This window comes from Notolabrus celidotus, chromosome 5 (genome assembly GCF_009762535.1).
Source record: "Notolabrus celidotus isolate fNotCel1 chromosome 5, fNotCel1.pri, whole genome shotgun sequence".
NCBI classification, from domain to species: Eukaryota; Metazoa; Chordata; class Actinopteri; order Labriformes; family Labridae; genus Notolabrus; species Notolabrus celidotus.
Genome location: NC_048276.1, coordinates 17,363,923 through 17,381,248, shown reverse-complemented (window position 1 = coordinate 17,381,248; position 17,326 = coordinate 17,363,923). Strand labels below are relative to the sequence as shown.

The window sequence follows — 17,326 nt, the reverse complement described above, 5'->3', positions numbered from 1 at the left end:
CTTGCTGTATGTCTGCACAGCTTCAGATGCTTTGATACTCCTCTCTTCCCGTTATTCCTAGATACCCCTCTGTTGTACTAAAACCAGCTTATTTTGCAGAAACATCTGGCTCTAATTAAAGCCTTCCCCTCCCTCCGCCCCCCCTCCTTACTAACGTCATCCCCCCTCATGACTCTTGTAGCCGCTGTTGTCCTTTCAGCATCTCTGTCTGACTCCTCATCCATTCTCAAACTCTCTCCCCGTTGTTATTTCTCCCTCACTTATTCTTTCTCTCCGCCCATCCTGACCAAGCGGCCTCCTCCTCCTCCTCCTCCTCCTCCTCTTTCTCCCTCTCTATCTATCACCTCTTGCCTCCTGTTACCATCCCTCTTTTCTGCAACAATTTGCTCTACTTTTGTGCACGCTTCATCATGATGCATGTGGGCAGCCTCTGGGGTCTCTCCTTGGTCCTATGTCTAAGTTTAGGAAGGACAAAGGCTCAGCAGAGCAACTTCACCAGGTGAGTGTGTTCAAAATGCCCAGTTCCTACTACGTATTCATGTGAGATGGCAATACTTTAAAGTTTAAAACAAGACAGCTAATTGAGTTTACAAGAGTCTGTAACTTTAAGCCCACTTTGTGACGTTTTTTCCTGTCTCTGTAAGTACATTCCTTCCACTTCACTGTGTGATTGGGCACAGAGGTGTCCTGTTGGTTTTGGCTCACGATGTGAAGCATGCTGAGACTACAGTGGCTCACCAGATGTTAGTGCTTTGAGTTCTGCTGTGGGGTCGAATCAGAGCAACTTGGCTCTGGCTGTGGACATCTTGGCTCTAATCAGCAGGCCTGTGACTTTGCTGGGGATCTGCTGTCTGGGTCTGCAGTTAGTGAGGAACGTGTTTGTGTTTCCACTGCAAAGAGTACATGTTTGTTTCTCCAGAATAGGGAGATGACAGATAAATGTTCTTCTTTCTGTGAAATGTCTCAAATAACTTTAACAGCATAATTTCCACTGTTGAGCCAAACAAAACAGACAAATCCCCAAAGCAGATTTTATAATAATATTTTAATAGCATTCATTTTCTTCTTGGCTCCAAGTACAGCATGCAAATAAGTCTTAATGTGTCTGTGCTTGCCTCCAATAAGAAATTGTGTCTTCCATCAAATGAGCTTTTACATTAAGTGAGCTCTGTGGACATCTGGAAAGGCAGCAGAGTTTATTACATGAGGTGACATAGTAACTCTTAGGCTGGATTATCCTGTCAGCCGCAAAAAGTGTTTGTCAGCTATATCTGAAATATTGGGCTAGAGATATTTTTGGTAATGCGCCTGTGTTTTTATGACTACTAAATAGCAGCTCCCTCTCCTATTAAACCATGGAAGTCATCCAGACTGAATTTTTAGCTGTCACTTGTAACATAAATTCATGTTCATAGGGTGTTTTCAGTGATTCTGTTAGTTATTTGTTTGATGTAAAACATAGTTTGTACAAATACCCACGTGTGCAATATATTGTGTGTATATCTGCAACAGAACAACTGCTTAAAGTGTTGATGGATTAGGATTACATTATTGAACGTCATTTCAAACTCAGTAACCAGGTAAGATCATCAAACACTTAATACAGTTTCCCTTAGTGCTAAAATATGAGTGTTCATGGTTCAGCTTTCTATGCTGATGTTGAAGTTGGCAACACTTTAGCACTGAAATATTTTCCTTTCATTTCCTGACAATTTTTATTACCCTTGCTATTACAAAGATGTTGTAACTCCCACCCCCACACTGCCTCTTAAGCAAGCTCAAAAAGTCAACAACTAATTTGATCTTGTTAGCAAGAGCAACGCCATCCAAAGATATGCTGAATAAACCAAACAGAGGCTGCAGTCCCAGTAAACAGAGACAGTGACTAAACCTCCTTAGTTTTTACCGCACTACATTAACAGATGCTAAATACATTCCTGGCTTAGTAGCTAGGGCATGTTGTCAGCTAAGATTACTTAGCCTGAATATGAACAGCCAGGAGTTAGCTAGTGTCTGAGTTACTCATGTTTTCGATTTTTTTCTTGTTCTTTTCAGAGCTGGTTGTCATTATTTTTGAGACATCTTTACAAACAGAAGCTTGCCAATGTAGTGCTGAATTAAACAGTTTATGCTAGCTTTAAGAATGCAAGACTAAAATACATCTAGCTAGCTATGAAATTAAATCCTTTAAAACTCTAATAGAAATATGAAATTCCATCTTGGGATTTTCACAACTTTTATCATATTGTCATTTTTTTTTCATCGAGTGTGTAATTAGACATTAGTTTGTATTCTTATTAATACTTGAGAGCTAAGTATTTACTGGGCTCCACACAATAAGGAGGCCATCAGCACTTGACTTCTCATCTGGCCTTATATTCATTTCAAGGCTGTATTATTTCATGACTGCCATGTGACAATGAGTAGCTATACAAGGGCCTGTGATAATAAATCATCTTAATCCTTAATGTTGTCAGAGCGAAAGTGTATGTAACTACAAATAACTTGATGGTGGTTTGACTCTTTTTTAATCTGTGGTTAGCACATTACAGACTTGAATTAGGAAAACAATTGCAACAATAAATGTAGCAACATCCTGTAGTCATATAGCTTGCGGATTAAATGAAAATCCTTCGTTACTCCCAGCACATTGTGTTTGAAATAACATTATTCCTCTGTGAATCACAGCAGTACAGTACACAGACAGACTTCTATGAAAAGACAAATAAAAAATTTTTATCCGTGGGTGTGAGGTTTGGCAGACTCTTATAAATGAAGTTTTATTGTCCCATAGACTTACAGTGCCAGTAGTACTGTCTAATTTTACCCCAATTGTGTTACTGTCTCCTTCCTGACAGGCCAGTGTTTCTCTGTGGAGGGGACCTAGTCGCAGACTCAGGCTTTGTTGGCAGTGAGGGCTTCCCAAACTTCTACAAACCTAACAGTAAATGTAGCTGGCGTATCACAGTGAGTCACTCCCCCCTGAATGTCTAAATATGACTCCTTCATCTCTTAGTCTGTCAGTGTTTGACTCATATCCACCTCTCTGTTTCTAGGTCCCAGAGGGGAACGTGGTCATGCTCTCCTTCCGCATCTTTGACCTGGAGGCTGACTCACAGTGCCGCTATGACTATCTGGATGTTACAATGGCCAATCCAACCTGGTGCAAAAACTAGGTCGCTTTTGTGGAACTTTCCGGCCTGGCGCTCTTATTTCCACACAAACACGATGATGCTGGAGATGGGGACTGACGGAGAGACGCAGGCCAGAGGCTTTGTGGCCTACTTCAGTGGAGCCAAACCATACGTAGATGGTATGTGGTCACTGTTTTATGTGGTGATGGAATTTTTGTTTTTCCTCACAATTCAGCCTACGTGGGCTACAACATACTACATAATATAGAAACCAGACCCCAATGTAACACATCAAACTTCAATTTGGTCTTCTTACACCGAAAAATAAGAAGTAGCACACCTATGATTAAACATTTAAGTTTGTAGCTGAGATCTACAGAGGTCTATGCCTGTTTACTATCTAAAAACTCCTCACAGGAGCTTTAGAATAGTTAATACTTTAAAATTGTCCTTTTGCCACAGCCTTTGAAATAAAATTGGCAAACTTGAAGACTTCAAACAAAAAAGGGAAAATGTTTGAAGTTAGCATCACACTGTAAATATAGATCTTTACTGGTTGATTTATATTTCAAAGCTGTAGTTTTGTTCAATATGTTGTTATCAATCTGTGTTATTAATAACAACCTGAACATTGTTAAATATAAATGAACTTTCAGTAATAGTTTACCAACAAGATATAACTCTAGTATATCAAATAGGAGAGCAAATGGAGACTAAATATTTTCCGTATTTATAGCTTGTAACTGATTAATGATTAATAGCTGATTTAATAAACATTGACAAAGCAATACTTTAAATAACGTCTTAAGAAACCTTATGTTCTATATAGCATTTACTCAAATAGAAACTACAGATGCTCTTCAGTAACTGTAATGTTTACAATTCAAAGGAAAATGTGACGTTCTTCTTTTCCAGATCACACAGCTTGTGTTTAGTAGTGGGACAAATTTCCAGAGCCTGAACATGTGGAGAGCCTTCAAGCCTGAAATTTAAATTTTTTACAGCATTTTTTCGGCCTCATGTGTATGTTATTATCGGTTGTGAAATTCACAGTTTAACAAAGTCTCTGTGTATCTAAAACACACCAGAGCCACACGAAGTCCCCTCTTGCAGTAAGATCAACACTAAAGGGTTGCATCAAACCTGAAACTGTGCTGGATACTTTGGCAGCAGAACTAAAGACCGTCACTCATCAAGAAAGTGAAGTTTGAAGTCCCTCCTGTATGAAAAGAGGGACTTTTTTATATAGTTCTAGTCCAGTTTGGGACTTTTGTTCCACCTCTCTCACTCCACGCTTTCGAGTATTTCTCCAATGTTTTTATTTAGACGCCCAAGAATGAGAAAATAGATGACACTGAGGTTATTTTAAAAGTGATACAATAAGAGGATGGGGAGGCCCCTTGGGCTGCATACGCCTGTGGCCCAGGGTTTATGCAACACCCATGAGCTTGCCTAGTTTTTTTCCCCTCTCAGTTTTTTTTTTATGTTTGCTAAGTTAATAAGCAGATGAAAAAAAACAGCTCTTGATTGTGCAACTAATGATGTAACATCAGCAGTGGACCCAATCCCAACTGTAACAATCATAATGTCATCAGGAAGACAAAATGTATCCTAGAAATCCATAACAAAGTCCGTACTTTATAAACTTCTTGAAAGTATAGTCTACTGTGATCTTCCTTCATTGTACCTATGGAGTGTGGTTTGTTTCAGACCAACAGTTCTGCGGTGGGAAGATAACAAAGTCCCAGGGAGAGATCAAGACCCCCAAATTGGCCTGACAAGAAATACCCAGCAGGAACCAGCTGCTCCTGGCTTATCACCGTGGAGCCTGATATGGTCAGAGGAAAAATTCACCCCTAACTTGCAAACCTTTCCTTTTACAAACCTCTTACATACCCAACAGGTATGAAATAAACTCAGACAACGGATAATAATTTTAAGTCATATTTCTGTATCTGTTGGGTACTAGGTGATCCAGGTGAAGTTTGACAAGTTTGTCCTGGAGGCGGACACTTATTGTCGATTTGACTATGTGGCGTTCTTTAATGGAGGAGAGAAGGATGATTCACGCCTCATTGGAAGATACTGTGGTGATCAGGCCCCACAGTAAGTGATGGATAATGTTTTCAGCTATTTGTGTGTCATTTAAACTTTTTTTAATTTAAATCTCATCTGTCCTCTTCATCCTTCTGTCTCCTGCCCAGCCCCATTGTCACCAGTGGCAACGTGCTCCTAGTCCAGTTTGTGTCTGACCTCAGCGTGACATCTGATGGCTTCCTTGCATACTACACCAGCGTCCCACGAGGTTCACAGATACCAACAGTCGACGCAGCCCCTGGTACAAGATCAATCCCTCACATTCCTGCAGTAAAACCTGTTGTACCTGAGCGCACCATCACCACTCCACGACAACCCGCCCCCACAGAGAAACCTAGACCAGTGAAGCCGACCAGAGGCCGTGGCCAGGGCACAACAAGCCAGGGCACCACAGGCCAGGACAGGAGGGTACCTGTGACAAGGCCCAATGGAAAGAGGCCAGGTGGGTGAAGATACCTATACACATTGCTTCCGTTAAATTTCCGCCATAAGCAGGTATTTGGCGCTGTGGCATGGCAAAAGCAAATTTAAATAGGCAGAGACCTCGAACAGAACTAGACCCAGGTGAACAGACATCAGACTCGACCAGATAAGCCAAGAAATTTGGATAGATGGAAAGACAGAGGTGCAAATAGCAACAAAGATTACCTCAGATAATACAGACTCTATGGAAGCAGCAGTAGAAAAATAATATTAGCAATAAAAACTTCATCGCTGAGTGTACAATACGACTTATAATAATGTCTGTGGCAGTGGGAATCATTGAGCATGTACTTGTACTTGGATGCAGAGGATGTATTTGTTTGTGTGAAACACTTTTTTATGCATTCTTTAGTTCCTCAAAATCCTCTGTGTGCCAAAACCTGCAAGAGAGACGGAACCATCAAGACCAGTTTCTGCGCCAGTGAATTTGGTAAGCTTCCGACTGTTTGAAGTTTTAACAGGAAACCAATCAAATGCTTTGTTCTGACTAACCCCATTCTTTTTTCCAGTGATTACCGGGAAGGTGAGCTCCCTGGCCCCAGGGCCCAGAGGCACTCTTGTTATTAACATCTCCCTCATAAAGGCCTACAAGGCAGGACGTATGACAATCACACAAGTCGGAGAAACCATGTCTGTGAAGCTGGTGTCACAGTGCAAGAAGTGCCCACTGATCCGCAGAGGTAAGAATTCAAACACATTGACGTACACCAAAGAGTATTCATCATCATCTCCACTTACTTAATATACAATACTGTCATCTGTTTTGTTTCCAACAGGTGGGAACTACATTATCATGGGTCAGGTGGATGCAGATGGACGTGGTACTCTGGCTCCTGGTGCATTCACAGCCCCATACAAAGCCCCACATGACAAACTCTTAATGAACATCAACAACCAACCCTGCTAACCTCACATCTGTCCACACCAGGAGGTTCAGATGAAATATCAAACACAGAAACAGTACAATGTGAAATACAGAACTATTGAAGCACAATATTATCCACCAGTTTAAAGGGAACACATGCCAAACCTTACGTTTGTAATTTATATATGAATAAAGGTTTTATATCTCTTTCAAATGGTTTGACTGCATATTCATGTATCACTCTCTCTCTCTCTGCAGCTACGCCTCTGACTCCACCTAGTGGATATGAAGTGTAATGGTAGTCAAGTGAAGTGACTGATACAGTCTTAAAAAGTTGTAATCTTGTTTAGTTTATTACTGGTCATTTTGGTACCGCCAAGATATCATGTCTCAGAATATTCATCCCAGAGTTTACTGAATCTGATTTAGTCTGGAGTGAAAAAGTAACTGGTTGAGAAAATGTCAAAAACCTGCTGATCTGAAACAGTCTCACTAGAACTAGATCAACACAAATCTGCAGGCCTGTCTGCCAAAGCTGCTTGTTCTTTGGCATATATCTGTAGACGGACGTAAATAAGACCAGCTCTAGTCATTGTTCAAACAGGTAAGCAGGTAAAGAAAATGTACAGAGATGTCTCCATCTGTTTTACATTGGCATGTTCTTCCATATGTAAAAAAAACACCATTGTAAAATAAGCATATACTGTTGGTTATGCTTATTGCTAAAGCAGACAATGTGCCTTTTAAAAAGGTTCATAGTTTATTGTTTGGGTTTTATAGGGATGACTTTTCAAGGCTGTTCAGAATCATCAGGCTTTACAACCTATTTGTCTCTGAGTTTGTCTTTTGTTTGATTTTTATGTTTCTGAGTAATCTGTGCCTTCATGTTGCAGAAAATAATGGCTTATTGTTATATTTAGAGATTGTTCTTATAAATGTACTATTGCTACCAAATATGCTTTTTTCTATATTTTAATATCAAGTTGTATCAATAGTCGGCAATAGAAATGGTGGAGACTCAGCAATATGAAAATGTACCTCTGCAGTGAAAGTGGGGAATTTTTTTTTTATAGCTTAGCCTTACAGCAATAGTGGTGTTTGGGTTGGTCTATCTTAAAATGAACTAAACTATATTAAAAAAAGTACATGTCAAAGCTGGCCCATTCTGCAGCAGTTGATAGTCTAGCCTCCATGCTGGTACCCCAAATGGTTCCTTAATACCAGGGCCTGGTATTCCCAGTTGGAAATACACTTATTATTGACAAGGACCTCATACAATGTACAATCACTTAAAAAACATTTTTTTAAATCTCCTTTGATTTGATACCAAAATCACTTGGTGTGACTTGAAGCAATAATGAATTAATAAAGTTAATGCAGTGTAACATTTTTTTTATCATAAAACGTTTTAAGGAAGTGAAATAAATAAAGCTGGATCAAATACATATCAATTATTTTCTATATGTATAAAAGTCAGAATTAACATATTAACATTACCAGAGATATTTCTGCTAACTGACCTCACTCTGCAACACAGCAAATCAGAAATCTTCACATTAGGAGATGATGTCTTGTTAACTAGATGGTGCATGTACTGCCATGTTCAACAGAAATTAAGATGTTGCAAAATTAAAGACTGACATCAAAGCAAGCAGCATGCGTTCTTCATTCTGCAGATGTAAAACACAAAGCTTTAAAGATACATGATGTTTTATTGTAAAAAGGTAGAAAATACATTCATTACATTTAAATTGTTTACAGAAAGCATTATTGACTTCAACACAATCACTATAATTGAGGAAATATGAGTCTGTTTTTACAATAGCTGTATGGGAAGACATATAATTGCAACTACTTTAAAAAAAAAAAAAGAGCTAAACAGTCCAACCCTCGACATTTGACATGGATGCATACACCGATTACAATCCTTCTCTCCTATACCCATACGCTTCCCTTCCCCTCCCTCTCTGCAGCTCCCTGCTGGCCGCAGCACCCTCCTGTTGCACCCCCCCTGTGCCGTGAGGCGGGAAGGTTCTTGTACACAGCGCGACTGTAGGGGATGAAACACATGCCTAGCTGGAGGTGACGGGCCAGGCGACAGTAAGCAGCCAGAGCCAGGACCAGCAGGGGGGTCAGCAACAGGAAGCCCACCACCAGCAGAGCCACACAGCCCCCGTCATCCAGCAGATCTGAGCAGTACAGAGAGGTTCCATGAGGCTGCACCTGGAGGGCAAGAAGAGAGAATGAATGAACAACAACGTAGTACCACAGTATGTCATAATTCATGTCCCAATCTGCAGCACAGGGCCACATATCTTACTTATTCAGTGGAAGGTTTTGAATAAAAGTCTTTTCTTTGTGGAAAATGAGATTAAATGTTCTAAATGGTTACAGTAGGGTTAACTCTTCTCCCACAATGCATTGCAGAAAGGAACCCAAGCAGCGTAGTAACAGCTGCAGAAAATTTAAATTAAGCTCCTGAAAGATCCAGTAAGATCTTTAAAAACAGTATCAGCTATCTGAAATAACATTTGTCTTACTCTCTCTGTGTGTGGTTAACTGATGTGGCCTTCACAGGTCTGAGTTTGACTGACAGTCTACATCATTTCCTGTGAGAACAAAAGATGATTGTATTTTAACTCAAGGTACCATCCGTTTTTATGACATCACCTGTGTGTAGTTTAGAATCAGGAAGAGGCACCAGTGTGACCTTTGCAATCTGTTTTCTCTCGCATGTTTTCCACTCAAATGGTCAAAGATTCTCAAAGGAGACTCTTATTAGAAATGCTTCTTTACAATTTTTCCTCTTTGTTTTTAATTCCTTGACCTTGTCCAACACTCTACAGCTCCTCTGATGTTAGTCTGATATTTTTATTTGAAAAACAAAATATTTTAACATTTTGCTCAAGCAATTTTTATTCCTGCTAGCATTGAACTTTTTGATAATATATATTTTTTCTGTATAGATAACTGTTCTATAAGAGGGGGCTATGTCACATTTGAGTAGGATAAATAAGGTTTTGAGAGGACTTAATTTTATTTCAAGGGCTAAATCTGATTTTGAGGGAGATGAGTTGCATTTTAAGGGGCAAATTTAGAATTAGAGAGGGCTAAATAAAGCTTTTATCACATTTTGGGGGGGATTCAACTTAATGTCAAAAGATTAGTTAAGTTATGATTTGAGGGGTTAGATTATTTTTGAAGAGATTAAATGACACTTAAGGGGCCCAAGTTACATTCTGAGGGGACTTATTAAAATTTAGAGTGGTAAGAAGGGTTTGAGGGGGTTAAATTACATTTCAGGGGCCAAATTTAAATCAGGTTTAGAGTTGTAGTGGGAAACTTGCACTCTATATCACCTTTTAAGGGGATGATATTTGATTTTAATTAGGCTGTATCAAATTAAGGGAGCTCAACCAAATTTGGGGGACTAAAATTGATTCTGAATGTCTTTTTTTGCATTGTAGGGGCTAGGTTATAGGGGTTCCAAAGAGGTTAACAGCTTAGTTATATTTTGGGGGTAAAATAAGATTTAGAGTTGGCATTTTAGTTGGCTACAAAAGTTTTTAAGGGGATGAAATTGACTGTGAGGGAGCCAAATCACATTTGAGAAGGCTGAATTAAATTTAAGGGGACTCAACTAAAATTTCAGGGCGCTAAATAAGTTTTAAGGGCACTAAATTACATCAAAAGAGCTAAGTAAGATATTGAGAGGCCTTAAGGGAGACTAAGGGGGCTAAATCATGATGTCAGATTTGTACATTGATGTATATGCACATACCAGATACTGGATTCTGCAATGATGGGTAATAAAATGCATCAAAACAATTCTAGTTCTTACCGTGGAGTGGCAAAGGAAGCCAAATATGATCATTGTAAGTGCAGGTGTGAGGATGGTGCCAAACACGATGCTGGCCAGCCCTGCGTTTATCAAAGCTATTATCATATTCTGTGCTGTGACCAACACCGAGCATGCCCAGCAGTCCAGGAGCCCCGTAACTCTAGAGGGGTTTCAGGGGCTTCACTGCCCCCAGGGAGTACGGAGGCGGTACCACGACCCCTGACCCCGCTCTGGAGGGGGTGCCCCGCTCAGAGTGGGGCATGGTCAGACACCGTCTTCTCCAGAGTCCCATTTCGTGACAAACTCATCTTCTTTGTGGTTTCTGCTACAGAAAAGAAAGTTGTTTTCAGGAACTTAATCCGAGAAATGAATCTGCCAAATAAATGATAGTCCGTAGTTAGAGTCACTTAACCCTGCTGTAAGGGCGAGAAGTTTACATTAGTTCAACTGAAACTTTGTCTACAAAAGTGTGCCAACTATTCTCCCTGTATATTGATGTAGAAACAGGATTTCTATGAAATAGTTTATTTTCTGTTAAAATAAAATCTTCTCTTGTCAGTGCGCCCTGGTTTCTACAGTCTTTCCATTAAAAACACAGAGAGCTAAAGAATGTTAATCCATCAGCATTGGGTTCCTTAAATAAAGTGGTGAAAGGTGTGGAAAGTCAACACAGATAACTGCACAGCTCTAAGTGCGAGGAAATGGGCTCCACTGACCCCACCTCCAAAGTCCAGGATAACCACAAGCTAGAACAATGAGTGCAGAGCAGCTGGAAAACCAGAGAAAAATCACACTAAGCTCTAATCTGAGTGTCAAGAAAATGTTATGACCTTGAATTAAAAAAAACACATCTTGAGCTATGAAAAACATTTTCATGTGACAAAGTTAAAGTGATGAAAAGATAGCATCCCGCCATTTCCCTGTGCTGTGGTGTACTAGCAGCTAATGTCATTATACCGAGTACAAAGTGAACAAATTGTGAGAACAGGTTGTCTTTTACAAAACTACTAATTGTGTTGTTTCATAACATAGTTTTTATAACATCACAGTTAACTACAGTTGAAATAAACCCTCTCCCATCATCAGCTCACTTATTTGTGCTGATTCATAAACACTGTAGACAATTTACTGTATTCAGACATGATGAGTGTTTTTCAGTATCATGACATAGGACAAATTAATTATTAAATACTAGAAGTCTCTGTGTCATAAATGATACCTGTCTGGAGTTGGACTATCTTGTTATATGACCTTTATTCAGATTTCATAAAGAGCAATAATAATCATAAGTCTCTGCTTTTCTTCTCTAAAAATATTTTGCCCCTCCAAAAAACATCCTGAATATTTTTTTTATAGCAGGGTTTTTTGTTATGAGTGTATGTCAGCACAATCTGTCTTCAGTTCAATCACAGAGCAGCTCAAACACTTGCCTTTCAGTGACGTCATGTACACAGCCTTTGTTTAATCAACTTACTAAATAAAAAAAACTCAGGAATTACATATCAGAAGAGACAGCTTCAGAATTGTTACTAGGGAAATGTACTTTGTTCCTTTTGTTAAGTTCAGGATGAAGATTTCTCTTAAAGGAGTTCCATTAAAAAATAAGTGCTCATATGATTGGTTGTACTTACTGTGTTCACTGTGTTCGTGTGTCCTGTTGTTGGATGGTGGCAGCAGATGATGTGATTCTGATGAGAGACCTGGGAAGTGGTGAGTGGTCAGAGACAAAGAGAATTTCAAGAATTTCCTCCTGATGTATCTCCTCTTTAAAAAAAAAAAAAAAGAAAGAAAAATTCAGATCCAGAGGGTGGTATCCAATAGAAGGTTGAGTTTCTACCACTTTTCTTAAAACTTAAATCTTCTCTTTTGAAGTCTGGCCTAAAAAAATCCTAAATTTCTCTCCTGTTTTAAATCCAAATTCCTCTCACACACCCTTCACAGAGCCGGTCAGAAAGGAACCCTACAGACTTGAGGCGAATTGTGCTTTCCTACTGGCTTCAGCGCTTCCTTCCCTGACATTCTGTTTCCTTACTCCGACTCCAGTTTGAGATATGATTGAGTGCGTAAGCAGCTATGAGTGTGTGGATGTGTGTGTGAGTGTGTATCCTGTGTTGCCTGTGATGCGTATGGGCTGTGTTACAAGCGGCTGCTGGTGTCTGGGCAGGGTGAGGGGAGCAGTGGGGGGTTTGTGTGATAACCCCTAGAACCAGGGGGGAGGGAGGACTTGTGTTTATTTGGAGAGATTATAGAGGAGTGAGGGTATGCTGTCCAAGCCACAGCACTTTACACCATCACTGAGGACTTTCTCTTCTTCTCTGACTTATACTGATAAGAAGGATTTCAAAATCAAAGACAAATGAGCTTATTTTATTTTCACATTCATGCTTCAAAAACTACTATTAATGATTTTGTAGCTTGATAACTGACAGTTTGCTGACATGACATGTAGGCTGTACTGCAGTAACCCCAATACCATGCTGTACTGTGAACAATGTTTCATATTTGCATGCAGTCAGTTCACCTCTGAAGTAAAGGTGGGAGCCCCTATAGTGTTACATTGAAAGACAGCTTTGTTTCAGGGTGTCATCAGTAGCGGAGCCAAGGGGTGACCAGGGGTGGCCATGGCCATCTCTGAAAACTGATAGGCCACCCTGAAATTCTTAAACATGATTGGCTATTTGCCATGTCAGAGGCATTACTTATGTTGAAATCAGCTATTGACTTTAGACAATCGTCTTCATTTTGAGTCCTTAAAGAGTTCAGTTCAGCACATTTAAATTTTGACACTCTGTCGAGTTATATTTTTAATGCTAACATTAGAAATCTGCAAAAATGTAATACTTTTCAAATTATTTTATAAAAGAAGTTCAAGTAGATGTGATTATTGGAGGTAACCCTCTTGGGGTAAGCCCCTAATGTTTTCCACGCATGGCCAACCCTTCAACAGTCAGTGCCCCAGTTTGGCCACCCAAGTCAAAACTGTCTGGCTCTGCCACTGGTTGTCAGTATTAAAAATAGCTCCAATTCTTGACAGATGATCAACAAATAAAGACAAATAATATGTCAAAGGAACATACAGTAATATTTTGATTAAAAAACAACAAAGTTTATAGTTTATTAGCTCAATCTAAGGCATTAGCTAATGTCGTTACTCTGCTACTTACTGGCACATTTAACCCTTAGCTAGAAAGTGGTTGCTATTGTGCCCTCTACCTATGTTGAATACGACAGAAGAGAACATACTCAAATTCCAAGGTAACTGCAACAATAGCAATGAAGTGTTTTAATGCTACATTTCCAGTAGCCTGATGCTAGCCCTAGAGTTATCCATTTGTCTTTTAACAGAATAATGTCTGCCTTTTCTATTGTTTCATATTAAAACTTTAAATGTTATTGTTAGCACTCAGGAACTTTCAAGCTTAAAGCTGTGTTAGCTAGTAATTTGCTAAGTGCTAACTTTAGCTGTTGTCTAACTGTAGCATGTAGGTTTTCAAATGTTGTTTGTCCTGATGCGTCCCAAGAATATAACTGTCAGTTATCTTCCTAGCTGTTAGTTAATCAGCTAGTAGAAAAAATTATAACAATAGTTACGTATCTTCATTTATAGAACTTGAAATAGTGCAACATTTTACCAGCATTTGAGATTCCTATGATGTCAAAATGGCTGCCATGTGGATACATTCAATGAGACAGCACTATCTATGTTTTCTGTCACCCCAAATACATAGCAAACTTTGAGAATTTGCATTAAAATGGAAATGGTTGAATGCATTCCTTAATACCACCAGAAGTGGACTGTTTCTCAGGGCTAAGTCTTTATTTCACAAAATAAATGTGCCTTCTACCTTTTATTTCGTTCTGAATGCTGCTGCTAAAGGTCTTCAACAGATGGTTACACATAAGACATGTTTAATTCTCTATCCACTGACTTATTTTTTTAAGAACACATTTTAAAATGATGGTGCTCTCTTTGGAGCTCACCCTGGCTAAGCTTGAGAATATGTTGTTGACCTCTTGCACTCTGACATCTAAGGTCCTCGACCCAGGGTTCTCGTAAAAGTATACTTAAAGAGAAGGTTCAAAAAAGGGGGAGATCATGCATTTGAGTTAGTTTTTTTTTAAAATCTACTTTGAAGCTCTTTGTGACTGTGAAATGTGAAAACTCTGCCTGCTGGCTTCCTCTCGAAAACAACCAGACGTGTGAAATAAAAAGGTAAAAGGTGAGCCAGAGTTGCTTAGTTGTTTAAGCTTGATCTCAGAAGCAGGAGTGACTGAGGTTTGGCCCCTGACCTGCTGATGAAAAACAGAGCTCCGCTTTCAGAAAACATGAGGAAATGAGGATGGGGGGGCACGCTGACTAATTTGGTGGAGAAACTGGCTATCATGGGACTGATAAGAGACCTAAGGGGCTCAGTTCAAAGGGTAAAATGAGCATTTGGATATGAAGTCTCATTTTTCATGCCACTCTGGGCATTGTTGTTTATTTGTTTTATCTTAGGAGTAGATATAAACACTCCCAGGGGGGTGAGTTGGTACAAGGGAATATGATCAAAGAGTACAAGGAATTAATGCTAAATGTGTTGCAATGGGTGATTTAGTCATTAACAATGCCACAGTGGGCTGTTTATAAGTGTATGTCAATGTCAGAGGGGGGTGGTAAAGGAAGAGCGGCTTTCCTGTCCTTGGAACCAGGATATCCGCTGCTGTGACCACGTTTGGAGGAGATGTCCCCACATCTGCACTATTAGAAACCTCATGTCCTCTCACCCTGGAAGTTAAGTAAGGAACAAAAGGCTAAAACAGCAGGCACAAAGACAAATCTCTAGTGTGTGTAGAATAACTACAATGACACAATCTGACTATATGCACCCTCAGTATTGTTTAAACACTGTTTTAATGTTGTATATTTTCCGTCTAGTGCTAGGTAATTTATGTTTACATCCTGATGTGTATCTTAAGCAGAATTTAAACTAAAGGCTCTGTATCTTTATCCCTCTTTTGTCAAATCACCTGGGCAACACCATAGCCTAAAAAGATAGATATAAAATATCTGTGATATGTTAATCAGATGACTTGCTACTTTCGGATTTAAATACTTCTAAACTAAAACGAGAAGCAACAGCCTGCTGCTCGACGAGATGTTATCTTGGACCAGGAGGGGGGGGGAAATGAATGAGCTAGCTCTCTCCTCCCTCGGCCTCAACCCTGAAGAATGTCAGAGACAAAAAAGCCCAGTAGAGCCACCTAGTGGCTGTATGCTGTAACTGAAGAGCAGCTGCAACATGTCAGTGTACTGCTAAAGAGGTGCATGGTGTCAGCTTGTTCTGACTCACAGAGGAGACATGTACCTGCAGCTGCTGTTGACAGATATTTATGATTACAAAAAATTGTAATATGAGACTGCAATAACTCAGTCCAGTCAACTGTGGAGGACATGATGAAACTAAGCGCTCATTCCATTTGTGGTGAATAGCTGTTACTACACAAAGCATGTGCACAATACAGGTAAGTAAGTGTGAAGATTCTGAAACTTAACAGCCATGTCAGCTACCTCTGTGAGGATTTTACCTCATCAAATTGTACATAGTGATGGCTGAAACTAAATGCTAACATTCTAATGTTAAGTAGTTGTAGTTGGCATGTTTACTACTTGGTCAATGGTAAATGGTAAATGGACTTGTATTTACAGTATATAGCGCTTTTCTAGTCTTTCTGACCACTCAAAGGGCTTCTTCCACTACTTGTCACATTCACCCATTCACATCACACTCACTTGAGGCTGCTATATAGTGAAGGACCATCAGTATTAACTAATCTCATCCATACACATTCACACACACTGCTGAACAACAGCGGGAGCATTTTGGGGTTCAGTGTCTTGCACCAGGACACTTCGGCATGCGGTTGCCGGAGCTGGGATCAAACTGCCAACCTTCCGATTGAAAGACAACCGACTACACCCACTGAGCCCCTACAACTTAAATTTAGCTATTTACTAGGCTACTGAATAAAAATAGTGCAACTTGGGCATTATCAATAGTTTCCAGGTGTTTAGTGGTAAAGCAAGGTAGAAATTAGTCAAATTAAACATTTTCACTGAATGATAACATCATGAAAGTCAGTGGTTCCCCAAAGTATTTACATTAAGTCTGTGGGGGAACCCTGATTTTAGTGAACTTCTTAATGACAAAAGAGGTTGAACTGAATGGAAATGCAAAATGTAATGACAGTTCATCCAATAAATATCCAACTGTCTATGCTATCACAAAGGTCATACAGCTAGCATGGCAAACAAAAAAAGGAGTAGGTCATTTGATACTTGATTACATATCGCTTGACTGCTAAAAAATGGAGGCTTTGTCTTGGAGCTACTGAAGTTAATGGTGGCAAAAAAAGACTCACATGAGAGGTTTCTAAACAAGGAAGAGGAGAGTGAGAAGAGTTTTAAAGATGTATCTAACATTTTTTTCTGTGCGTTAGACCATAAATCACCTTGTTACAATGTTACAATGTCATTTAGCAGACGCTTTTATCCAAAGCGACGTAGATACGAGAACAAGAACAACACAAGCAAAGATCTAGACAAGATGAAACAAGATCAGTAAGAGTAACAAAGTGCTTCAAGTCAATTTGGATGCAGGTACTGCCAAGCAGTGTAAAGGCAATGCACCAAAATAAATAAGGATTTTTTTTTGTTTGTTATTTTGTAAAATAAGGAACATCTACAATGAAGCAACCAAACATTTTAAGAACTTACATTATCATCATCAATAATTAACTTGTCATCACCACAATAATTGCCAAAGTACCAAGTACTGGGTCACTTAAGAGCTGAACACAGATTCCCAGAGTAGAGCAGGACAGTGCAAGTCCATCGTAGCTGGAAGACATGATCTGCCACTTGGT

At 39.5% G+C, this 17,326-nt stretch overlaps 2 protein-coding genes across 2 annotated transcripts; one reads left to right on the top strand and one right to left on the bottom strand.

The window, feature by feature from the left end:
- The first annotated feature begins 218 nt into the window (after positions 1–218).
- On the top strand, positions 219–7,733 carry pcolcea (procollagen C-endopeptidase enhancer a). Its single transcript, XM_034683809.1, is given in 12 exon segments — positions 219–499; positions 2,859–2,967; positions 3,057–3,138; positions 3,141–3,218; positions 3,221–3,313; positions 4,845–4,897; positions 4,899–4,970; positions 5,104–5,240; positions 5,339–5,673; positions 6,067–6,144; positions 6,224–6,394; positions 6,491–7,733. Coding segments are annotated over 12 exon segments (1,428 nt in total). The 5' UTR covers positions 219–410; the 3' UTR covers positions 6,622–7,733.
- Positions 7,734–8,271: 538 nt separating this feature from the next.
- Positions 8,272–10,728, bottom strand: tmem88a (transmembrane protein 88 a). Its single transcript, XM_034683810.1, is given in 5 exon segments — positions 8,272–8,802; positions 10,421–10,569; positions 10,572–10,613; positions 10,616–10,691; positions 10,693–10,728. Coding segments are annotated over 5 exon segments (591 nt in total). The 3' UTR covers positions 8,272–8,514.
- Positions 10,729–17,326: the final 6,598 nt, after the last annotated feature.